At 35.2% G+C, this 25,971-nt stretch overlaps 2 protein-coding genes across 3 annotated transcripts; one reads left to right on the forward strand and one right to left on the reverse strand.

Annotated features, from left to right (window-relative positions):
- The first annotated feature begins 3,373 nt into the window (after positions 1 to 3,373).
- LOC108070885 (uncharacterized) lies at positions 3,374 to 4,403 on the forward strand. Of its 2 annotated transcripts, none has more exons than XM_070288200.1 (3): positions 3,374 to 3,638; positions 3,816 to 3,995; positions 4,099 to 4,178. In XM_070288200.1, the coding sequence occupies exons 1-3, from the start codon at positions 3,611 to 3,613 to the stop codon at positions 4,107 to 4,109; spliced, it is 219 nt and encodes a 72-aa protein (XP_070144301.1). In that variant the 5' UTR covers positions 3,374 to 3,610; the 3' UTR covers positions 4,110 to 4,178. The 2 variants fall into 2 exon arrangements, with proteins under 2 accessions (XP_070144301.1, XP_017017023.1); XM_017161534.3 differs by having other exon boundaries at positions 3,390 to 3,638; positions 4,126 to 4,403.
- Positions 4,404 to 12,411: 8,008 nt separating this feature from the next.
- Positions 12,412 to 22,927, reverse strand: LOC108070779 (uncharacterized). Its single transcript, XM_041774966.2, has 2 exons — positions 22,546 to 22,927; positions 12,412 to 12,869 (listed from the first exon to the last, which is right to left on the reverse strand). Exons 1-2 carry the CDS (start codon positions 22,785 to 22,787, stop codon positions 12,533 to 12,535), a joined length of 579 nt encoding a protein of 192 aa, XP_041630900.1. The 5' UTR covers positions 22,788 to 22,927; the 3' UTR covers positions 12,412 to 12,532.
- Between the last annotated feature and the right edge of the window lie 3,044 nt (positions 22,928 to 25,971).

Genomic DNA, 25,971 nt, shown 5'->3' on the forward strand with positions numbered 1-25,971 from the left:
AGGTGGAGGAGCATTCCCCGAGCCATTTGGCAGAGAGTTTTAAATAAATATTATTGCCTGGCTCTTGGTGAATGCCAAATGGGGCCTCCTTCACGCCTCCTGTAATTTATATGAAAACTTTTTCCGGGCTTTGAGCGTGTGGTGTGATTTTCCGGTTTTCCGATTATCTGATTTTCCGATATCTTTCGATATTCCCTACACCTTTTGGCCAAGAAAACCCAGTCGACGGGGTCAATTTATGCAGCAGCTGGTGAGAGAGAGACTACAACAAAAGCGCTCTCGCCGGCAGTTTATAAAGTAGCAACAAATAATTGACCACCCACCAACACACACATACTCTCGCACGTGTCCTGGAAAGCATCCTTGGGGTTGGAGAATGCTGGCTGGTTAGCTGGCAAAAAAATAAAAAAGAATAAAAAGCGTAGCAAGCTCGGCGCAAAAAACCCGCTCAAGTGGCAATCATCATGATGCCGCTGCTGCTCACGATGATGATGATGATCACCACGCCGGGCTGCACTTGGCAATTGTTGCCACCAAAGACCCCACCATTTCCCAGCTTTTCCAGCAGCCCCGCAGCCCCGTACCCTTCCCCGCAGCCCGTGTCGCCCAGCCGAGTGCTTAAAAATACATTGCACGTTCAAATTGAAGTGGAAATGCAACGAAATGCATATAAAAACATGCTATGAGAGGGGCGGTGCTGAAAAGCGATTTCTCTGGGAATTTCCCGAGAGGAAAATCTCTATAAAACTAGTTTAAGAAAAAACAAATAAATAATTAAAATAATAGAAATAATAACATTTTAGAGAATTCTTTTACTTTTAAATTTTTAATAAAATAAATTGTTTCTTAAAAATAAAATTAGCCTTATATATTTTCTTTTTATTTTTTAATCTTTACTTTTTTAATTTTGTAAATTTTTTCCTTTTAAAAATATATTTTATTTTTTGTAGTTTAAGAAATACTTTTAAGTACTTTTCCTTGTATTTTTATGAAGATTGCTTTGATAGTTTTCCCTGGGAAAGCGTTTATCGGTACGTGGTCAGGGCAAGGATATATGGGCCTGTGTGCCCTGGCTCTGCTTGCTGGTTGTTATAGTTGGACCTTTCCCCCTCTCAGCTAGAGCCACACCCTACACCACCCCCTCACGTGGCGATAACAAACAAATGCAATTATGGATTTACGCGGCGTATACGCGATATTTATATGTTTTTTACGCCACCACTTGCGGTTGCCTTACATTTTAATTGAGTTGCCGCAGACAACGAAAAATAAAACGAAATATAGCCCTAGTTGTGTATCTATATCTACGATCTGGAAACTGCTATCTATAGGGAGTATCTCCCCTTTTTTTCGTGGGGATTTCCCGAGCAGAAACAATGTGAAATATGGAGGGGACTCCGGAGGAAATTGATGCGCTTCGGGTGCAAAAGACATCAAACACTTGAAATATTTTGTGTAAACTTGAAAAATGACATGAAAGCGGCCCGAAATAACACTGTAGAGAGGGGGGGAGTGTGTGTGTGGGGGGGTGTGTGTGTGTGTCAGAATGGCATGCAAAAGCAAACAAACAATTTGCGGGTCTTGTCTCTGACATATGACCAAATATTTCGCCAAAAGGAAGGCGGAAGGCGAAAGAAGCCTCCTCACATCTTACTCCAAGTGTGTGTGTGTGTGTGGGCAGAGTGTGCGGCGGGGTGTGCAAAGTGTTTCTGAAAGATGATTGATACGATTTGAAGTGCTCGCTCCGCTCTGCCCGCCGCTCAGGCCGCACCGCTCTGCTTGGGGGCGCCGCATAAGCGGCGGCGTAATGAAGCGGAAATCGATTTGGAGCGGGCTCCGCTACCTCCCTTTCTCCCCTAGCCCCATCTTGGCATCTCGGCAGCGTGCCGTCTTCAACCCGTGCCGGGAAATCGCTTCGCCGGCAGCGGGCGTGCGTGAAAAGTTTGACAGCACAGCAGCCAAGGAGCAAGGAGTCGAGCCCAGGACGACACCCACTCGGGTTGATGAACAACGGGAGGCCACCAGTCAGCAGCGCCACTCATTCAGCGCTCCCGCGTAGCGCAAGGCCCTAAGGCCACACAGGAAAATAATATTAATATTACAAAAAATATATTATAAAATATAATATAATAAAATTAAATTCAAACTTATAGTTTTTTCATCATTTTCCTATTTCTTTTAAAATTAAACACAATTTGGATTAAAGTTCCCCTTAAAGTTTCTCTCAGTGCACTCCCAGCCGCCCAACGTAAACAAGAAAATATTAAGCTGCTGCGAGAGCAAAACAAAAACGTAACGCAACCGAAAAAAAAAAACAAAAACAAAAATAAAAAAAAAAGCAAAGCTGAAAAAGAGGAAAACGAAATGCGCGAAGGAACTTTTCGGGGGTTTACGCTGGGAAAACAAGCAAAATAAAATAAAGAAAAGGGAAACATAAGAGTCAGGGGGGAAAAAGCGATTTCCGCCGCTCGCTCGTAACTTTTCACTTAAGCATTTTTGTCACGTCTGCCATTTCCATCTCCATTTCCCCGAGCCGCGCCTATCCGCCCGAGTCCCGTGTAATACATTTTTGTAATATTTACTCTGCGGAGGAAGGTGGGGAGGTGGATGCTGCCCTCGATCGGGCCACATCCACTGGGGCATCCAGGCGGGGCCTGGGATAACCTGCAACTCTTCTGGGCAGGGCATTGCGAGTTCGCCCTTTTTGTTTTCAAGATGGATTTCGAGGGGTTCGAAAATGAAGTTTGCTTTTTTATGTACATATAAATATACAAAGACGCATTTGCTGTTGTTTGTTTTGCGCCATCCTGACTTGGCTGGTGTCCTTTTCCGGCCAGTTTCCTAATTTCTTTTCGTGTTGTCCTTTTATTTTTATTTGGGAATGCGTGCCGCCAAAAATCATATTTTATTGTTATCGAAATTTAGTGGGGTTCCCATAAACTTCGATTGTGGGAGGGCACTTTGGTTTAGCCTGATTCCGAGGCAGTGGAAAATTAGCCGGTGAAGCCATGCCTCCGGTTCACGCCACGCCGTAAGATCGTAAATTGCAGCTAACACAGAGTTAAGGGAAGTAGCCACTATTCATCCTGGGTCTATTTATGCTGCTCCTGCTCCTGCTCTTGCTGCTCTAGGAAGATAAAGTCTTCCCTAAATCAGACCAGGTGAAGAGGAATCTATTTAAATTGCCTGCGGAACCCAGAATAATCGAATAATCATTCAAGCCTTCCATGAAGCTGCTTCAAAAGTTTCTTTTCAAAGGGGGTTGAGCTTTAAGATTGTGAACTCAGTAACCCATTATGTTCTTTAAGAAAATCGTAAAGCAAAGTAAGCTTGTATCTTTGGGTCATTCGTATAGTGTCACCTGTTCTAGGAGCTCACAAAACAAACTCACTTCTGATTCGATCGTCGTACAGTGAACAGCTCCAAAAAGTGCTCTCAAAAAATTTAGGAAGAAAGTTTGTAGGAAAAAAAATATATAGATAAAAATAAAATAGTTAAATGTTTCGAGTAAAAAAATATATAGGAAAAAAAATTATAGGAAAATAATTTGAGTAAACTATTTCGAGTAAAATATTTAGATTAAAATAAATATAATAAAATATTTTTCAAAATGCTGCTGGACAAGCTTTTGTGGTTAAGTAAGTAGAAAGCCTTCTCTAAGAGAGTTGCAAACACCATTCACTAAAAAACAAGTACACTATACTAAATACTATATATTAATTTTAATATATACCATATTATAATGTAAATATTATAATATTATTATTGTAATATGCACTATATATTATTTATAATGTTTACTATATAAACACTAGCTGCAATCGTTGCCATTCTCTATGGCGCCGGGACTCGGGCTTTCCCAGCTCTGGAGCGCGACTCCCGTTTTGACTTTTCACTGATGATGTCCCAGGAGCGGATTGAGAATATTGATGAGGGATTCTGTGTACAGCCTAAGCCGAACACTGTTAAACCAATGGAGAATGACGATACAATGGGTAAGTTAAGAATCAAAATAAGCTTCTAAAATATTTTTAAAAGGAATTAACATATATTTTCAAAACACTTTCATTTAAATTCCGTTTTGAAATATATCCCAAGGCTATCTATAATGATTTCCTTTCCCAGACTGTGGCTCTGGAAAATCATCTTTGACCATGTCGCATATCAACAGACTGATGGCCTTCGAGGAGATGCTCTTGAGCAAGGATTTGAACTCTCTACTGGAACTGAAGCGCGAGATCGAGAGTCGTATTCCGCAATTGGAAACTCACAAGACTCAAGAGAAGTAGAGACTTCCAGGAAGTTTAGACTCGTAACTGATTCCATCTTATGGATCGTATAAAAATATTTGTTATATCCCTTGAATATTATTTCATTAAATGTATTATATTTTGATTATCAAATATTTTCAGTAGTTGCCTTATTACTAAAATTTTCATTTATTATTATTAAATGTATTATATTTTTCTTATCAAAAAATTCTTAACAAGAAAGAAAGCTAACTTTGGCCAGCCAAACTCAGCCAAAAATGCATTAATTTCGATTCGGAAAGCAGTTTTGTGTGAGTTTTTATTAATTTAAAAAAACTGCATACCAAATTTTAAATTTTAAGAAATCAAAATTTTTGGCCATTTTTGCTAATTTTAATGATGTATCAAATGTACCTTATCAAATTTCGCAAAAATGGCCAAAAAATCGATTTCTTCCTGACATATCTAGAAAGATTCCCCTGTTGATGCTGATCAAGAATATATATGGTTTGTAGGGTCGGAAAGGTCTCCTTCACTGCGTAGCAAACTTCTGACTGAAATTATAATACCCTGCACGGGTATAAAAATTACCTTGGGCTCGCCATGTTGTGCTTGCTGTGAGTGTGTGTGTGTGTGTCAGGAGGTGTTGTATATTATTTGCTCTTTTGTTGACCTGTAATCTTTATGACCTTGTTAGGCCACTCGCTGAAAGCCCTCGGGCTCTCGCTCGGGTAAATCAACAAATCATCTGAGCAATTTTAGACATTTTCATTAGCCACAATTTGGGCATTAAGGGCGTTGTTTTCTCACCTCTCCATCGCTGGCGCCATCGTATTTTACGGGCCTCGACTCGACACCTTACCCGGAATTGGTAGCATAAATTGTCGAGTGCGGCAGTTAACTGGCTAAAACTAAGCCGGCAATCCATCAAACCGCACCGAGTGCGCCGACGACCACCGCAAATGTGCCAAATGAGAGGCTTTCGGTTTTCTATTAACTGTCAGCCGTTTAATTTACAAGCCCGGCACCTCCAAGGGGGGGTCAATAAGGGGTCGCAGGGGTCGCAGGAAGCAACGTGGAAGGTGCCCAATAAATTAACCAACAGACGAGAACGGAAATGAAATGTCTGTGTGCCTGTGGCGGAGATCGGAGGTGCGGTTTTCGGTGTGTGTGAGTGTGAGTGTGACTGTGCATGACTTCCAGTTGCAGACTTCACCATCACCACCACCACCCCCCCGTGGCTTTTCCACTTTTCCGGCAACTGACATTTTGCTGGCACCCCATGTCCATTCCCATTTCCATTCCCATTTCCATGTCGCATGTCAAGCGATGCGAATTCTAATTAAAATTTAATTGTTTACACTTTTCGGCCAACGAGCGGAAATGGGAGCGGAAGCGCCAAAGGCTTGCCACCAGCACCTCGATTTTCCCAGCCATTTTCCCACCCACCGATTGTCCGAGGTCCTGGCCAGTCCAGGTCCGTGGCCATTAGCCCTAAGTATTGTCGTGCTTGGCGCGTTTAATTGTCGCTTGGCCTGATTTACATGGACGGCGGCAGAAGTTCACAAAACAAACAGTCAAAAGGGGGCGGCGGCTTTTACACTGCCCAAAGAAAAGTTTGGTAAAAATATTAATTTACTTTTTAAAAAAAGGAAATACCTATTTTTCTTCATACTATTTACTTTATTCTCATAAAAGTTATAAATAAATCCCTTGAAAGCTAGAAATCCCGTCAAAAACACTTAACTAAACATATATTTCTTTCAGTGCAGCCTGTAAGGATGGTCCACGAACGCGAACGTGCCTCGCATGCCAATGGAATGCTTATCAAAGTGTATAAAATTCATAGAAATTATGACGCGAGCCCAGAAAGTTGCAAGAAAAAGACGTTTGACGTTGACACAATGTTGTTGTGCCACACAAACACACACACACACACACACTGTGGGGGGTGTAGGGTGTAGGAGAATTGGGGGCCATGGGTGGCTTTGGCAAAGTTGTGTGCTTAAGCGTTTTATTGTCTTTAAGCTTCATTAAGTCAAATGGCGCAAACGTTTAGGGCAAATGAAAAGCAAATCACGCAGCGTCACGAATTAAAGCAGATCCTGAAGGTATATATATAAAGACATATTAATCTGTATACTAAGGAAATTACAGCATATACATTTACATATTAATCTATATACTGAGGAAATTATCCCAAGGATTTGGTTTTGAAGGGAAATCAACTCCAAAAGGTGGTAAATTAACCGAAAGACATACTTCCTCTTCCTGGGATATTATTTAGATTAAACATAATTTAATTAATATTATTTCCTTGGACTATAAACTCATTAATTTAATATATGTTTAAAGAATCTTTTTGCTACATATAATCTATATACTAAAAATTTCTCCAAGGAGGTGTTTCAAACGGAAATCAACTCCAAAAGGTGGCAAATTAACCGAAAGACTTAATTCCACTTCCTTGGATATTATATAATTTTCTCAATGTAATTAATATTATTTTCCATTATATAATATTTATATTTATTTGTTAAATATATTTTTACTGAATGTCGTTAATAGATAAGAAAATTAACCCAAGAACTTCTTTCAAATGGAAATCAAATCCAAAAGTTCGACTTTCCTGGTTTATTATTTAATTTTCTTTTTATACTATTTCCCTTAAAAAATGTATAAATTTATCAATATGCTTTTACAAAATCCCCTTAGTAGTCCAAAAAATAACCAAATGTAGTCCCTAGATTATTTGAAGGACCTCTTGTCCCTGCATTAGTGGCGACATGAAAATGCTTAAGAAAAACAGGGAACTACTTTAGCGAAAGTTAACCCCTCCCTCAGCTGTACCCCATCCAAAGGAACTGTTTATTTATTAACACTTCCCCCACACACACACACTTGCCAGGACTTGCCAGGACATCGTATGTGGAATGTGGACGACGCCTGGCAATTAAAAAGTTGTCCCGCGAATCGAGTTAGAAGAAGGCGGCTGCAAATGAAATTAAGCGAAAAACTTTGTAGCGTTTCAAATTATTGAGACAAGCCCTTGAGAGAGGGAGTGTGGAAGGTTGTTTTGAAGGAGAGGCCATTGCACCTCGCATTGCACAGGTAATAGGCAATATCCTTGCCTGGACATTTAAGATCCTCGGGACCTTACTGCGTATAAGTAACGATGATTCGGAACGAAGCACACGGGAGCCGGGAAAACTGACTGCTGATATAACAGATTATGGCTCCAAGTCAGGGCCAACTAAGCTCGACAGCTCCTCCACTCCACTAGTTTCAAGTTCCAAGTTCCCAGCTCCCAGTTCCCAGTTCTGCCGAGTTACAGAGTTACCGAGTTTCCAGGACAAAAAGCTGACACAACGACCAGGACCAACGATGATGAGGACGATGATGGAGTTGGGGCTAAGGTCGCAACTGGGCTGCTCCTTCTGTCATTTGTGGCTGCTGGTCTGCTTCATTGGTTTTTGATTGTGTTTGGCTGCTTTATTTATTTATGGGCAATGAGTTTCAGGGTCCACAGAGGAGGAAGGGAGAGGAGGTGGGGCAGGGAGGTGGTTGGGAGGTGGCTCGAAGTGGCTGCCAAGGGGCAGTGGTTGCCAAAGCTTTCATAAAATATTATATCTTGTTTTTACTCACTCCGGGCCACTCATACACTGATAACGTGCACTGGGAAAAAACAACTAGGTGTTTATAAATCTCAACTGGCCAGAAATTTGCTTTGTATTTTGCATTTTTTCCAGTGTATGCTCACATAAGCTTGGGCCAAACTCATGAAGAGGCTGCCTCGCTCACAGCAAAGTTAAATTGCAAACAACAAGAACACACAGGATGAGGAAGCGGAGCCGAAGCCGGCGCTAGGAGCAAAAGCTGGCTAAAGCGAGCTGGGAATAGGGGAGCTCAGGAAAAGCGGTGGGCGGTGGGCGGAGGAAAGCGTGGAAAGCCGGGAAAGAGCTCTATGTGAGAGCGGGGCAAGTCGTGTGGCGAAGTTCGCTGGCTTTTTGTATAACTTTTGATTAATAGAGCGACGACGAGGCTGCCAGGCAGCTGTCGTTGGCATAATTGCACCACACACACACACACCACACACTGCCTGACCCTCCCCCCCCCCTGACCGAAGAGTCCTTCTCCCCCCTTTGGCCCTGCACATGACAAGAACTTGCGCTGGGAACTGGGAACTTCTTACGCTAAATTGATTCCGTTGAAAACAAGTGCCCGCTGTACTAGTGTGGGGAAAATGGGGGAAAATAGGGGAAAATCTCTGGGTATGTGTGGGTGGAAATGGTTGAAAAATGGAGCTGGTAGATGTGCGAAACAAAAGCTCGTCGGGATAACAGACAAATGCACTTATGCAACGCCGACACCGAAAAGAAGACAGCTGAAGACACCATAAAAACAAACAACTTTGGCTCTATCCGATTTCCATGTGCCCATGCCCATGCCCAGGCCAAGACATTTCCATATCCCATCTGCCGGCATCTGCGGCGGATGAGGAACATTCCCCAAAAACAACAACAACAAAAAAAAAAACAAGAGGCGACTACACGCGCACATCAAGACCGCCGTGAGGCAGGGGGCACAAAGCCAGGCTGTTACTCCTTGGCAAGGCATCTCCTCGGATCCTATCCTTTCCGTTCCGTTCGGTTCGGTTCCGTTCCTGAAAATCCCCGGACAGCGGATTAGGGCCACGGATTTGGGGTCGTGTGTGTGTGGTTGTGTGTGTGTGTGTATGTGTGGAAGCCAGGATGAGCTGGAGTCCTAGGTATTAACGCTTCAGCAGAGCCGTGAGATTCATAGTTTCGTGTCCAATAAGGCGGGACTTTTAGGGTCAAGTTTTTAATATATAAATGCATATTAAATAATAAACTAATAAATATAAATATATATAAATATAAATATAAATAATATTTAATATAAATATATAATAATATACATAATTAATTAATAAATAATTACTAGGGAAAATGAAATCTTAGTTTAATACAAATAAAGGCTATTTCCTAACCCGAACTCTTGGTTTTCATAAATTATTAAGTAATTATCCCCTGGAAACATTTTCCATTTAAATGTTAAACCATACACTGACATTTTCTGGTTTTTTTCAGCCGAGATTTGTGCTTGATTTGGAAGCATTTAATTGCATTTGAGCCGCGCTGTCAGTTGGGTCAACACAACCCAAGTGGACATGGACATTTGGCGGCGACGTGGCTTAAATCAAATTTAAAGCCGTGCCCTGTGCGAGTGTGTGTCCTGATAAATTATCCATGCATGCATATTATACGCGGCGGGGAGGGACGGGGCGGGTCCTGCACATGGCATAATGCATGCACACTTAAGGCCTCAAGAGTGCCAGCCAAATGGCATGACAGAGACGGATGCTGGGCCAGATAGCGCGAGCAACAGAGATGCCAGCCAGCCGCCAGGACCTAAACTCGAAAAACCCGGAACCCGGAGAACCCCGAACCTCAAGCCCCAGCCCAGCACATCTCATCCCAACTCAGAAAGCTTAGCAAAATACTTTCATAATAATCTTTATAGCACAACGAGGAAAATAGAAAAAGGGCGGAGGGAGAGGGGGCGGAGCACAGAGCGCGAGCAGGGGAAATGGGCAAAAATTGTTACCAAAAAAAACCCAAAAACGGAAAACACACGGCTAAACGAACTGCACTCAAAGATTTTTATTTATTTGTTATACATTTTTTTATTGATTTTAAATGGCGTAAAGAGAGAGATTCAACTTAAGGCCTTCACCGAGGTTCAAAGGTCATTGGTAATCTTTCAAAAAGCCAAAGGATTCCCTCTTATTTTCTAAAGATTTAATATGCTTTTAAGAAAATAAAAATCTATGAAATACAAGGGGTTTCCTTATTTTCTAGGGACTTTAAATATTTTTAAGAGATTAAAAATATATAAAAGCCAAATTACTCCCTGCTTTTCTAGGGATTTAATATATTTGTTAAGAGAATAAAGATCTATCATAGTCAAAAGATTATTCTAAGGATTTCAAATTTATTTTTAAAGATATTAAAAAATCTATCAAAGCCAAGGATAAGGATTAAAAATATTTCTTAAGAGAATAAAAGTCTATAAAAGAGGGCTTAAAATATTTTTTTTTTTCTAAAAGCCAACAGATTACCCCTTATTTTCCAAGGATTAAATACATTTCTAAAAAATTTCTAAATTCCTAAAACTCTTCTTATAACTGTTCGACCTTTCCCATATTTATTTTTCAGTGTAACCGCCGTACAAGGGCAGCTGAATGGAAATTTCCAGGGGCGGGGCTGTCAAGGGGGCTCAAGAAAAGCAAAAAAAAAGAAGTGAGTGCGCGCTGTACACTGTGATTTGCCTGCATGTTTTCCTGCTCACTTTTTTTGTTGCTGTTGCTATGCGCACTCCATGTAGTTGGTTTTTTATGAAGCCAACGGCGAGCAGCCAAATGTATGCACACCTACACACACACGCACCCCTTTGGAGAATGAGGAGCAAGGTGTAGCTGGAGGATTTTCAGGTTTGACGTGTTTTTGCGAGATTAAGTTGCGATAATAAATCGCCTGCTTCCTGAGGAAGCAACAACTTACCCGGCAAATCCTGCGAATAACTCAAATACAGGCAGTTTGCATTACTTTTTTAGCATTTCCTTGATTCCGCCGGCTTAAACAAATAATCGCAAGATTTGGCAAGAAATGACATGGGACTTTAGAGGGTCCTGAAAGAAAGGATTACCTAAAATCTAGCAAAAAGTAGGGCAGAAAAATCTAGAAAATCACGTGTTTTCTCAAGATTTCAAATATATTTTTTAAGAGAATAACAATTTACAAAAGCCAAAGGACTCCCTTATTCACTAAGGATTTAAGATATTTCTTAAGAGAATAAAAATATATTAAAGCCAAAGGATATAAGCGCTTTCAATCCAAAAAACTGATTGTATAAGATCTTTTTTTGTTGCTTTTGGCCAGTGTAGCGGCAGGATAACTCCTTTTTGGGGCTGCCATTTTGTTTGTCTTGCCAAATGCTAAAAGCAAAGTTGGATTATGTGCGGGCAAATATGTGCCGGGTGTGTGTGTGTGTGTGTGTGTCGAGATAATACAAACGAATCTGGTGTCCGCCGTATGTGAGTCCCCCAAAAGTTGAATGTGCTCCACAGCAAGGTGAGCTTTATATGCAATAATTTTTCTCCCTATTTTCTGTTTTTCCCCCCTTTTTTTTTTTTTTTGTTTCCTTTTTTTTCGTTTTGTTTTTTTGCAAGCGGCTTGCAGGAGCTGGATTTAATAAATTCTAATGTTTGCTTACCTTGCCCGAAAGGCTTTCAACCAGAAACCGTGAGCACACACACCACACCGAGAGAAATCAGCAGCCTCAAGTCCCAAGGATTTTCCCCGTATATATATTCAAGATCTGGGGGTTAGGTTACGGTGTACGACAGCTGGTTTTCGGGGTCGGGCAAAGGACCTAGGCAAGGACTAACAATGTAAGGAGCCAGCCAGCCGGAGTTCGGCGCCAGAGCAGATTTACTTTTATTGCAAATTGCAATTCTGCATTCCCGCCGTCGACTCCTGGCCTGCTCCTCCTGCTCCTCTCCCCCTTCTGGCCACATGATATAGACATTTAAATGAATGAATAGACAGACACACACACACAGGCAGGGCCCCCGAGGGCTAATGTGCAACTGGAGCTGGCATGTGCATCTTCATCCTTATCCTCATCTCCGTCTAGTGAATGTGAATCTGCATTTCATAAGCGCACCTCTCGCCTGTCCGCCACAGTGACAGCTGGTTATGATGGACAGACCGAGCCACATATAGTAAACAGCAACCACACAATAAAATAGAAAATAAATGGAAATTACTAGACAATCTTGAAGCCTGAAAATCTTGTAAAAATATTCTAAAGAAACGGACTTGATCCAAATGCCGACAGATAAACTTTAACACAAATAACTAACCCCAAGGACTTGTAAAAATGTTCTCTTCAGGAGCCTGTCTCCTCCCTCTGAAAAGGAAATTTCAAGCCAAATTGAATTTTTACCAAGGCAGCTTGGACACTAACAAGTGCACTATCAATTTCCCCAAAAGCGGAGCCAACACTGTGGCCAAGTCCTGTGGAAATTCCCAGCACCTGACGGCAGTTAAATGGATTCTAGTTTCTGCTTTTAATTAATATAAAGCCATTTCTTTATTCGGTCTGAGGCCGCTCTAGCGAAGGCCTCCGCTGTTGATGGTTCGGTTTCGGTTTCGGCTTGTTTATGGGAGGAGTCCGGAAAAACCGGTATAAAAATCCTACTTAAACCAGGTCCAGGGCCGCCACCAGCTGCGCTGCGAACGCTGCTGTTGCGGCGGCTTAGCGGGACGTGGCACTGGCTGCGGCGGCACCACTGGGATCATAACGGGCTCCGTGGCCGACATGTCGTCCACGCGCTCTTGGCTGGCCCGGAGGACGCACTGGCGGTACTGCTCCATGGCCGGAAAGCACTCGCAGGAGCGCTGGCGATTTTGATATAGGCAGTCCTTCAGCCGATTGGCCAGACTCACGCAGGGCATCTCGGCCACCTTCTTGATCTGGCCCTGGGCGTGGATTAGCAGACGGTCAAACTCCTGGTAGATGGCCTCCGTGGGGCTGAAAAACAAAAATCGAGGACAATTTTGTACAATTAATAATTATTAATAATTAATTAAGGATCCAAATTCAATAACTAAGCCAAAAATGCATTAAATTCAATTCGGAAAGCTGTTCTGAGTTAGTTTTTTTAAGGTTAATAAATCTGCATATAAAGAATAAATATTTAACCAATTTAAAATTTTTCGATTTTTCTTTACCTCCTTAGACAATAAAATTAAACATAAAATTAAAAAAAAAATTAAAATTTTTAATTTTCTTGCAAACATGTCTAGATCGATTCTGCTGTTCATTCTGATCAAGAATATATATGATTTATAGGGTCGGAAATGAGTCCTTCACTGATTTTTGAGCTTCGGACTGAAATTATTATACTCCTTAAGGTGTATTAATTTTAAATATTTATTCCTAATTTAATATGATCATTTTTGGGCTTAAAAATTCAATAACTAAGCCAAAAATGCATTAAATTCAATTTGGAAAGCTGTTCTGAGCTAGTTTTTTTAAGGTTAATAAATCTGCATATAAAGATTACAAATTTAACCAATTTAAAATTTTTCGATTTTTCTTTACCTCCTTAAACAATAAAATTAAACATAAAAATAAAAAAAAAAAATTACGATTTTTAATTTTCTTGCAAACATGTCTAGATCGATTCTGTTTTTAATGCTGATCAAGAATATATATGATTTATAGGGTCGGAAATGGGTCCTTCCCTGATTTTCTGGCTTCGGACTGAAATTATTATACCCCTTAAGGTGTATTAATTTTAACTATTTATTCATAATTTTATATGATCATTTTTGGGCTTAAAAATTCAATAACTAAGCCAAAAATGCATTAAATTCAATTTGGAAAGCTGTTCTGAGTTCGTTTTTTTATGGTTAATAAATCTGCATATAAAGATTACAAATTTAACCAATTTAAAATTTTTCGATTTTTCTTTACCTCCTTAAACAATAAAATTAAACATAAAATTTAAAAAAAAATTAAAATTTTTAATTTTCTTGCAAACATGTCTAGATCGATTCTGTTTTTAATGCTGATCAAGAATATATATGATTTATAGGGTCGGAAATGGGTCCTTCCCTGATTTTCTGGCTTCGGACTGAAATTATTATACCCCTTAAGGTGTATTAATTTTAAATATTTATTCATAATTTTATATGATCATTTTTGGGCTTAAAAATTCAGTAACTAAGCCAAAAATGCATTAAATTCAATTTGGAAAGCTGTTCTGAATTCGTTTTTTTATGGTTAATAAATCTGCATATAAAGATTTCAAATTTAACCAATTTAAAATTTTTCGATTTTTCTTTACCTCCTTAAACAATAAAATTAAACATAAAATTTAAAAAAAAATTAAAATTTTTAATTTTCTTGCAAACATGTCTAGATCGATTCTGTTTTTAATGCTGATCAAGAATATATATGATTTATAGGGTCGGAAATGAGTCCTTCACTGATTTTTGGGCTTCGGACTGAAATTATTATACCCCTTAAGGTGTATTAATTTTAAATATTTATTCATAATTTTATATGATCATTTTTGGGCTTAAAAATTCAGTAACTAAGCCAAAAATGCATTAAATTCAATTTGGAAAGCTGTTCTGAGTTAGTTTTTTTATGGTTAATAAATCTGCATATAAAGATTACAAATTTAACCAATTTAAAATTTTTCGATTTTTCTTTACCTCCTTAAACAATAAAATTAAACATAAAATTTAAAAAAAAATTAAAATTTTTAATTTTCTTGCAAACATGTCTAGATCGATTCTGTTTTTAATGCTGAGCAAGAATATATATGATTTATAGGGTCGGAAATGGGTCCTTCCCTGATTTTTTGGCTTCGGACTGAAATTATTATACCCCTTACGGTGTATTAAATTTTAAATATTTATTCATAATTTTATATGATCATTTTTGGGCTTAAAAATTCAATAACTAAGCCAAAAATGCATTAAATTCAATTTGGAAAGCTGTTCTGAGTTAGTTTTTTTATGGGTAATAAATCTGCATATAAAGATTACAAATTTAACCAATTCAAAATTTTTTGATTTTTCTTTACCTCTTTAAACAATAAAATTAAACATAAAATTTAAAAAAAAAATTACGATTTTTAAATTTCTTGCAAACATGTCTAGATCGATTCTGTTTTTAATGCTGATCAAGAATATATATGATTTATAGGGTCGGAAATGAGTCCTTCACTGATTTTTGGGCTTCGGACTGAAATTATTGTACTCCTTAAGGTGTATAAATTTTAAATATTTATTCATAATTTTATATGATCATTTTTGGGCTTAAAAACTCAATAACTAAGCCAAAAATGCATTAAATTCAATTTGGAAAGCTGTTCTGAGTTCGTTTTTTTATGGTTAATAAATCTGCATATAAAGATTACAAATTTAACCAATTTAAAATTTTTCGATTTTTCTTTACCTCCTTAAACAATAAAATTAAACATAAAATTTAAAAAAAAATTAAAATTTTTAATTTTCTTGCAAACATGTCTAGATCGATTCTGTTTTTAATGCTGATCAAGAATATATATGATTTATAGGGTCGGAAATGAGTCCTTCCCTGATTTTTTGGCTTCGGACTGAAATTATTATACCCCTTACGGTGTATTAAATTTTAAATATTTATTCATAATTTTATATGATCATTTTTGGGCTTAAAAATTCAATAACTAAGCCAAAAATTCATTAAATTCAATTCGGAAAGCTGTTCTGAGTTCGTTTTTTTATGGTTAATAAATCTGCATATAAAGATTACAAATTTAACCAATTTAAAATTTTTCGATTTTTCTTTACCTCCTTAAACAATAAAATTAAACATAAAAATAAAAAAAAAAAATTACGATTTTTAATTTTCTTGCAAACATGTCTAGATCGATTCTGTTTTTAATGCTGATCAAGAATATATATGATTTATAGGGTCGGAAATGAGTCCTTCACTGATTTTTGGGCTTCGGACTGAAATTATTATACCCCTTAAGGTGTATTAATTTTAACTATTTATTCATAATTTTATATGATCATTTTTGGGCTTAAAAATTCAATAACTAAGCCAAAAATGCATTAAATTCAATTTGGAAAGCTGTTCTGAGTTCGTTTTTTTATGGTTAATAAATCTGCATATAAAGATTACAAATTTAACCAATTTAAAATTTTTCGATTTTTCTTTACCTCCTTAAACAATAAAATTAAACATAAAATTTAAAAAAAAATTAAAATTTTTAATTTTCTTGCAAACATGTCTAGATCGATTCTGTTTTTAATGCTGATCAAGAATATATATGATTTATAGGGTCGGAAATGAGTCCTTCCCTGATTTTTTGGCTTCGGACTGAAATTATTATACCCCTTAAGGTGTATTAATTTTAAATATTTATTCATAATTTTATATGATCATTTTTGGGCTTAAAAATTCAATAACTAAGCCAAAAATGCATTAAATTCAATTTGGAAAGCTGTTCTGAGCTAGTTTTTTTAAGGTTAATAAATCTGCATATAAAGATTACAAATTTAACCAATTTAAAATTTTTCGATTTTTCTTTACCTCCTTAAACAATAAAATTAAACATAAAAATAAAAAAAAAAATTACGATTTTTAATTTTCTTGCAAACATGTCTAGATCGATTCTGTTTTTAATGCTGATCAAGAATATATATGATTTATAGGGTCGGAAATGAGTCCTTCACTGATTTTTGGGCTTCGGACTGAAATTATTATACCCCTTAAGGTGTATTAATTTTAACTATTTATTCATAATTTTATATGATCATTTTTGGGCTTAAAAATTCAATAACTAAGCCAAAAATTCATTAAATTCAATTCGGAAAGCTGTTCTGAGTTAGTTTTTTAACGTTAATAAATCTGCATATAAAGATTACAAATTTAACCAATTTAAAATTTTTCGATTTTTCTTTACCTCCTTAAACAATAAAATTAAACATAAAATTTAAAAAAAAATTAAAATTTTTAATTTTCTTGCAAACATGTCTAGATCGATTCTGTTTTTAATGCTGATCAAGAATATATATGATTTATAGGGTCGGAAATGGGTCCTTCCCTGATTTTCTGGCTTCGGACTGAAATTATTATACCCCTTACGGTGTATTAAATTTTAAATATTTATTCATAATTTTATATGATCATTTTTGGGCTTAAAAATTCAATAACTAAGCCAAAAATTCATTAAATTCAATTCGGAAAGCTGTTCTGAGTTCGTTTTTTTATGGTTAATAAATCTGCATATAAAGATTACAAATTTAACCAATTTAAAATTTTTCGATTTTTCTTTACCTCCTTAAACAATAAAATTAAACATAAAAATAAAAAAAAAAATTACGATTTTTAATTTTCTTGCAAACATGTCTAGATCGATTCTGTTTTTAATGCTGATCAAGAATATATATGATTTATAGGGTCGGAAATGAGTCCTTCACTGATTTTTGGGCTTCGGACTGAAATTATTATACTCCTTAAGGTGTATAAATTTTAAATATTTATTCATAATTTTATATGATCATTTTTGGGCTTAAAAACTCAATAACTAAGCCAAAAATGCATTAAATTCAATTTGGAAAGCTGTTCTGAGTTCGTTTTTTTATGGTTAATAAATCTGCATATAAAGATTACAAATTTAACCAATTTAAAATTTTTCGATTTTTCTTTACCTCCTTAAACAATAAAATTAAACATAAAATTTAAAAAAAAATTAAAATTTTTAATTTTCTTGCAAACATGTCTAGATCGATTCTGTTTTTAATGCTGATCAAGAATATATATGATTTATAGGGTCGGAAATGAGTCCTTCCCTGATTTTTTGGCTTCGGACTGAAATTATTATACCCCTTACGGTGTATTAAATTTTAAATATTTATTCATAATTTTATATGATCATTTTTGGGCTTAAAAATTCAGTAACTAAGCCAAAAATGCATTAAATTCAATTTGGAAAGCTGTTCTGAATTCGTTTTTTTATGGTTAATAAATCTGCATATAAAGATTACAAATTTAACCAATTTAAAATTTTTCGATTTTTCTTTACCTCCTTAAACAATAAAATTAAACATAAAATTTAAAAAAAAATTAAAATTTTTAATTTTCTTGCAAACATGTCTAGATCGATTCTGTTTTTAATGCTGATCAAGAATATATATGATTTATAGGGTCGGAAATGAGTCCTTCCCTGATTTTTTGGCTTCGGACTGAAATTATTATACCCCTTACGGTGTATTAAATTTTAAATATTTATTCATAATTTTATATGATCATTTTTGGGCTTAAAAATTCAATAACTAAGCCAAAAATGCATTAAATTCAATTTGGAAAGCTGTTCTGAGCTAGTTTTTTTAAGGTTAATAAATCTGCATATAAAGATTACAAATTTAACCAATTTAAAATTTTTCGATTTTTCTTTACCTCCTTAAACAATAAAATTAAACATAAAAATAAAAAAAAAAATTACGATTTTTAATTTTCTTGCAAACATGTCTAGATCGATTCTGTTTTTAATGCTGATCAAGAATATATATGATTTATAGGGTCGGAAATGAGTCCTTCACTGATTTTTGGGCTTCGGACTGAAATTATTATACTCCTTAAGGTGTATAAATTTTAAATATTTATTCATAATTTTATATGATCATTTTTGGGCTTAAAAACTCAATAACTAAGCCAAAAATGCATTAAATTCAATTTGGAAAGCTGTTCTGAGTTAGTTTTTTTATGGGTAATAAATCTGCATATAAAGATTACAAATTTAACCAATTCAAAATTTTTTGATTTTTCTTTACCTCTTTAAACAATAAAATTAAACATAAAATTTAAAAAAAAAATTACGATTTTTAAATTTCTTGCAAACATGTCTAGATCGATTCTGTTTTTAATGCTGATCAAGAATATATATGATTTATAGGGTCGGAAATGAGTCCTTCACTGATTTTTGGGCTTCGGACTGAAATTATTGTACTCCTTAAGGTGTATAAATTTTAAATATTTATTCATAATTTTATATGATCATTTTTGGGCTTAAAAACTCAATAACTAAGCCAAAAATGCATTAAATTCAATTTGGAAAGCTGTTCTGAGTTCGTTTTTTTATGGTTAATAAATCTGCATATAAAGATTACAAATTTAACCAATTTAAAATTTTTCGATTTTTCTTTACCTCCTTAAACAATAAAATTAAACATAAAATTTAAAAAAAAATTAAAATTTTTAATTTTCTTGCAAACATGTCTAGATCGATTCTGTTTTTAATGCTGATCAAGAATATATATGATTTATAGGGTCGGAAATGAGTCCTTCCCTGATTTTTTGGCTTCGGACTGAAATTATTATACCCCTTACGGTGTATTAAATTTTAAATATTTATTCATAATTTTATATGATCATTTTTGGGCTTAAAAATTCAATAACTAAGCCAAAAATTCATTAAATTCAATTCGGAAAGCTGTTCTGAGTTCGTTTTTTTATGGTTAATAAATCTGCATATAAAGATTACAAATTTAACCAATTTAAAATTTTTCGATTTTTCTTTACCTCCTTAAACAATAAAATTAAACATAAAAAAAAAAAAAAAAAATTACGATTTTTAATTTTCTTGCAAACATGTCTAGATCGATTCTGTTTTTAATGCTGATCAAGAATATATATGATTTATAGGGTCGGAAATGAGTCCTTCACTGATTTTTGGGCTTCGGACTGAAATTATTATACCCCTTAAGGTGTATTAATTTTAACTATTTATTCATAATTTTATATGATCATTTTTGGGCTTAAAAATTCAATAACTAAGCCAAAAATGCATTAAATTCAATTTGGAAAGCTGTTCTGAGTTCGTTTTTTTATGGTTAATAAATCTGCATATAAAGATTACAAATTTAACCAATTTAAAATTTTTCGATTTTTCTTTACCTCCTTAAACAATAAAATTAAACATAAAATTTAAAAAAAAATTAAAATTTTTAATTTTCTTGCAAACATGTCTAGATCGATTCTGTTTTTAATGCTGATCAAGAATATATATGATTTATAGGGTCGGAAATGAGACCTTCCCTGATTTTTTGGCTTCGGACTGAAATTATTATACCCCTTAAGGTGTATTAATTTTAAATATTTATTCATAATTTTATATGATCATTTTTGGGCTTAAAAATTCAATAACTAAGCCAAAAATGCATTAAATTCAATTTGGAAAGCTGTTCTGAGCTAGTTTTTTTAAGGTTAATAAATCTGCATATAAAGATTACAAATTTAACCAATTTAAAATTTTTCGATTTTTCTTTACCTCCTTAAACAATAAAATTAAACATAAAAATAAAAAAAAAAATTACGATTTTTAATTTTCTTGCAAACATGTCTAGATCGATTCTGTTTTTAATGCTGATCAAGAATATATATGATTTATAGGGTCGGAAATGAGTCCTTCACTGATTTTTGGGCTTCGGACTGAAATTATTATACCCCTTAAGGTGTATTAATTTTAACTATTTATTCATAATTTTATATGATCATTTTTGGGCTTAAAAATTCAATAACTAAGCCAAAAATTCATTAAATTCAATTCGGAAAGCTGTTCTGAGTTAGTTTTTTAACGTTAATAAATCTGCATATAAAGATTACAAATTTAACCAATTTAAAATTTTTCGATTTTTCTTTACCTCCTTAAACAATAAAATTAAACATAAAATTTAAAAAAAAATTAAAATTTTTAATTTTCTTGCAAACATGTCTAGATCGATTCTGTTTTTAATGCTGATCAAGAATATATATGATTTATAGGGTCGGAAATGGGTCCTTCCCTGATTTTCTGGCTTCGGACTGAAATTATTATACCCCTTACGGTGTATTAAATTTTAAATATTTATTCATAATTTTATATGATCATTTTTGGGCTTAAAAATTCAATAACTAAGCCAAAAATTCATTAAATTCAATTCGGAAAGCTGTTCTGAGTTCGTTTTTTTATGGTTAATAAATCTGCATATAAAGATTACAAATTTAACCAATTAAAAATTTTTCGATTTTTCTTTACCTCCTTAAACAATAAAATTAAACATAAAATTTAAAAAAAAATTAAAATTTTTAATTTTCTTGCAAACATGTCTAGATCGATTCTGTTTTTAATGCTGATCAAGAATATATATGATTTATAGTGTCGGAAATGAGTCCTTCCCTGATTTTTTGGCTTCGGACTGAAATTATTATACCCCTTAAGGTGTATTAATTTTAAATATTTATTCATAATTTTATATGATCATTTTTGGGCTTAAAAATTCAGTAACTAAGCCAAAAATGCATTAAATTCAATTTGGAAAGCTGTTCTGAGTTAGTTTTTTTATGGGTAATAAATCTGCATATAAAGATTACAAATTTAACCAATTTAAAATTTTTCGATTTTTCTTTACCTCCTTAAACAATAAAATTAAACATAAAATTTAAAAAAAATTAAAATTTTTAATTTTCTTGCAAACATGTCTAGATCGATTCTGTTTTTAATGCTGAGCAAGAATATATATGATTTATAGGGTCGGAAATGGGTCCTTCCCTGATTTTTTGGCTTCGGACTGAAATTATTATACCCCTTAAGGTGTATTAATTTTAACTATTTATTCATAATTTTATATGATCATTTTTGGGCTTAAAAATTCAATAACTAAGCCAAAAATGCATTAAATTCAATTTGGAAAGCTGTTCTGAGTTAGTTTTTTTATGGGTAATAAATCTGCATATAAAGATTACAAATTTAACCAATTTAAAATTTTTCGATTTTTCTTTACCTCCTTAAACAATAAAATTAAACATAAAATTTAAAAAAAAAATTAAAATTTTTAATTTTCTTGCAAACATGTCTAGATCGATTCTGTTTTTAATGCTGATCAAGAATATATATGATTTATAGGGTCGGAAATGAGTCCTTCACTGATTTTTGGGCTTCGGACTGAAATTATTATACCCCTTAAGGTGTATTAATTTTAACTATTTATTCATAATTTTATATGATCATTTTTGGGCTTAAAAATTCAATAACTAAGCCAAAAATGCATTAAATTCAATTTGGAAAGCTGTTCTGAGTTAGTTTTTTTATGGGTAATAAATCTGCATATAAAGATTACAAATTTAACCAATTCAAAATTTTTTGATTTTTCTTTACCTCTTTAAGCAATAAAATTAAACATAAAATTAAAAAAAAAAATTACGATTTTTAAATTTCTTGCAAACATGTCTAGATCGATTCTGTTTTTAATGCTGATCAAGAATATATATGATTTATAGGGTCGGAAATGATTCCTTCACTGATTTTTGGGCTTCGGACTGAAATTATTATACCCCTTAAGGTGTATTAATTTTAAATATTTATTCATAATTTTATATGATCATTTTTGGGCTTAAAAATTCAATAACTAAGCCAAAAATTCATTAAATTCAATTCGGAAAGCTGTTCTGAGTTAGTTTTTTAACGTTAATAAATCTGCATATAAAGTTTAAAATTTTAAACAATAAAATTAAACGTAAAATTAAAAAAAAAAATTTTAATATTTATTCATAATTTTATATGATCATTTTTGGGCTTAAAAATAAATCTACATATAAAAATATTTAAAAAATTAAAATTTTTAATTTTAATTCGTTGTTTCATTATCTATTTTCTATTACTTACAGTCGCTGAATATCCTCGATGGCGGTCATCAGGTTGCCCGCCTTCGATCGACGCCTCACTAGCTTGGGATATCCATTGGCCACCAAGTGTGGCTCCTTGTGGTGTTCCTGCTGATTCGGCAGAGTGGTCTTTGCCTCCGATTCTGGTTCCGCCTTTGGCGAAGCTTTGGCTTCCGGCGATGGCTCCTGCTGCTGCGGAGCAGTTGCTCCCCCCTGAACTGGATGCGATTCGTTGGCTCCCATTCTGCTCCCTGGCTAAAATCAGCTTCGTATGTGGCTTGCAGTTGTTTTGGGTTTTTGGTGTAAGACTTGTATGAATTTTTTTGATTTTGTGTCAAAAAGATAAAAATTTCATGGCTAAAGAGATGTGCAAAGCTGCCAAAAGGTGAAGCTGTTCAAAGGGGGACCTCAAAAATACAGGCAAATAGGCACGAATGGGTCTCACAATAACAGTCTTCTTCGATAAATAAATGTATTTTACTAGAGAAATAAATATCTTTTGTTTTAAATATTATTTTCATACTGTTTTTTATATTTCAGATGTAAAATAAAATTATAGGACCCTCACGTATAAAACAGGAAACTTTTGACTTAAATAAAAGCCTATAAACAAGGGAACAAAATATAATAAAAATTCAGAAATATTTTAAATAAATGTCTACTTCTAATAATAATAAATAATATATATCATAATATATAATATATATAATAAAATATGTATTTTGCTAAAAAAAAAAAATAAATATCATACATTTTAATTATTCTTTTTATAAACTCTTATTTTATTTCAGGTGTAAAATAAAATGATTCTCTGTATATATTTATTCACAACTACTGAAAAATACCACCACAAAAATGCCAGAGCAAACTTTATTACTAAATAAACTGAAACTTTTCCTATATATTGTTGGCCAACTTAGTGCGCATACTTACCTACAGACCGGGCCTTGATTCCATGCAATTAAAGTTGCGATTGCTCCGCCTTTGATCCCATCCTCCCTGTGAAGCCGCACAATTTTTCAACATTTTAACTTGCGCCTCCATTTAGGTGATGATCCACAATCTCATCCAAAAGCGGAGCTGGAGCCGGAGCTGGGGGCTTGTGGAATTTTTGCTTAATTGCGAATTAGGGGGAAAAGTTTTCCTGTTTCCTGCGAATGGCCACAACGCAACACATTTCGAAAGTTCCAGCCAGCCAGACAATTTGACGAACAAGCCCCGTTGTCCGTTGTCCGTCAATTGCAGGCTGCATCAATGTCCGCATCCGGAGACGGATCCACTCCCCACTTCCCCCCACTAATCAGGCCAAAGTGACCTGGCTACAGGTGCACAGAGGCAGGTCCGAAAAACTTCTCCTGCCCTGCGGGGCATAAAAAAGTCAAGAAGTTTGTTGGCCTGGCATTTCGTTATTGGAATTTTCATTGGCCACAAAAATACTTTTTCGATTAAACTTTAACGGCGCGTAAAATGCCAGGCCGGTGACGCCAAATGGCCGGAAAAATGCCAGGGAGTCCAGGGAATCCGGGGAGTCGCTGAGAGCCCAAATCAGAAAATGATTAATTACAGAATGTTTTCCAAGGTCTCCTGAATCCAGCAACCAAAAGCTGGCAGCTAGAGCTGCTGCGTGGCCTGCCAAATGCCAATTAGCGGAAATATTTCACGTGGCCGACGTCGCCGACTAATGGAAATAAATTAGTTTCGCCTCCACATCAAAAATGTTAAATACGCAGAGGGAGAAAAGGGCCAGATTGGGTCCAACTCCAGGCCCTCAAGGGGTCTGCAAGAGAGAGAGTCAGGACTTGCAATCCTTTTTTGAATTTTTTGTATGGATATACAGAAAGTTCTCTTTAACATTTTTCAAGGAAATTTAAAACCATTTAAGGTTGTATTTAATATATTACTTTTATGGTTCCATCCTAATTTAATTGCCGACATATTTAGCCGCAGGTCCTTGATCAGCCTGCAGAAAAAAAATATACTCGCACACAAGGATTACAATCAGCATGAAAATCAAGCGTCAAAAAGTTTTTACCACCACGTAGTAATCCGCAGCAGCAGTTTTTCATCTTCTGAGCGGGGCGGCATGCGAGTGCCACGCCCACCGATGCCCTTCCTGGCCTTGGCAGTGCCGCCAGATGTGCTGGTGCTGGGGCAGGATCTGCTGGAGAAGCAGCAGCCTCAGCATTAGCCGAGCACGTTCAACTTTCCAGTGGAACGCGAAACCGCACAAAATGTCGCCGCCCCACTTGCAGACCTCTTACTTCATCACACCCTCTCGCCCTGGTCCTAGCACTCGCACTCGTCCTGGTCCTCACACTCGTCCGCGTACTCATCCTTGCACTCGTGTATTCGCACGCCCCCTGCCCCCCCTTGGCCCAGTCATGCACTGCAAATTTTTCGCACATTTTTGTCTTTTTTATTTTTATTTTTATTTGATATCCCTCAACTGGCTTAGTGGGAAAGGGTATATAGCTTCGGCTACTATGGGAGCTTATAGACTGAATTTTGGAAGGGAAACTAATTAAATTCTGGCGAATATTATACTAAAATTTCAATAAAACAAGTCTAGTTTTGCTATTAATAAAGAATATTTAAAGTAAAATAAAGAAACAAATACAAAAATATAAAAAAAAAACAAAAATAAAGGTAAAGGAATAAAATTTGGTATGTGCAAGCAAATGTAACTATAGTATGTCCTTCAGCAAATAAAAATAAGCAAAAAAAATTAATAAATAAACAAATAATCCAATCAAATAAACGAATATTTTTTTGGGACAAATAAAATTCTAAATAAAAAAGTCACAACTCTGCCTAAAACTGCATTATTAAAACTTCGCATACTCAATTTAGGGTTAATTTTTTAATTTTAACGATTAACAACAAATAAGCTAATCAAACCTTATCTTTTATTCCTGAAATTTCACAACCAGCTACTTTTCCAACTCTACCAAAAGCTTCTCTGATAAAACCTTATATCTTTTTGATAGTTCCTACAGCCATATCGCAACTAGTTTGAAATCAAATGAAGCCATTCCATATTTTTATAGCCAGGATCGTAAAGAAGATGGGGAATCCAGGCGCTACTACTGGGTATTTTATGTTTGCCAAACTCTTTTATGGGTCGCGTTCATTCTTTCTTTTCTTTTCCTTTTTTTTTTTTTTTTTGTGGCCGCTGGCTGGTTGATGTTGGTGTGCCACTGGCTTCGCTCGCTATATTTTTCAGCATATAAATTTTCGTTCAAGTTGAAAAGTTTCACATACTCCTGTCACGTAACGCGCAGTGGGGGCTCCGGCTCGGTCCTGGCCAGGAGGAGGAGGAGTAGTCGCTGGCTGTCAGCGGCGGCGTGGGTCGCGTGCTGAGCTGAGGTCATGCCACGCCGGCGGAGTGCCCGAGTCCCGGAGTACCGGAGTCCCGAGTCCCGAGTCC

This window comes from Drosophila kikkawai, chromosome X (genome assembly GCF_030179895.1).
Source record: "Drosophila kikkawai strain 14028-0561.14 chromosome X, DkikHiC1v2, whole genome shotgun sequence".
Classification (NCBI taxonomy): Eukaryota; Metazoa; Arthropoda; class Insecta; order Diptera; family Drosophilidae; genus Drosophila; species Drosophila kikkawai.

What these genes read in the sequence shown, in the direction of transcription:
- LOC108070885 (XM_017161534.3), top strand. Translation starts at nt 3,611, where the DNA reads ATGCTGCTGGACAAGCTTTTGTGGTTAA. An exon ending in GGACAAGCTTTTGTGGTTAA is followed by an intron (nt 3,639 to 3,815) that starts GTAAGTAGAAAG and finishes TATAAACACTAG; the next exon opens with CTGCAATCGTTGCCATTCTC. An exon ending in GGAGAATGACGATACAATGG is followed by an intron (nt 3,996 to 4,125) that starts GTAAGTTAAGAA and finishes TTCCTTTCCCAG; the next exon opens with ACTGTGGCTCTGGAAAATCA.
- LOC108070779 (XM_041774966.2), bottom strand. Translation starts at nt 22,787, where the DNA reads ATGGGAGCCAACGAATCGCATCCAGTTCAGGGGGGAGCAACTGCTCCG. An exon ending in ATCGAGGATATTCAGCGACT is followed by an intron (nt 12,870 to 22,545) that starts GTAAGTAATAGA and finishes TTTGTTTTTCAG; the next exon opens with CCCCACGGAGGCCATCTACC.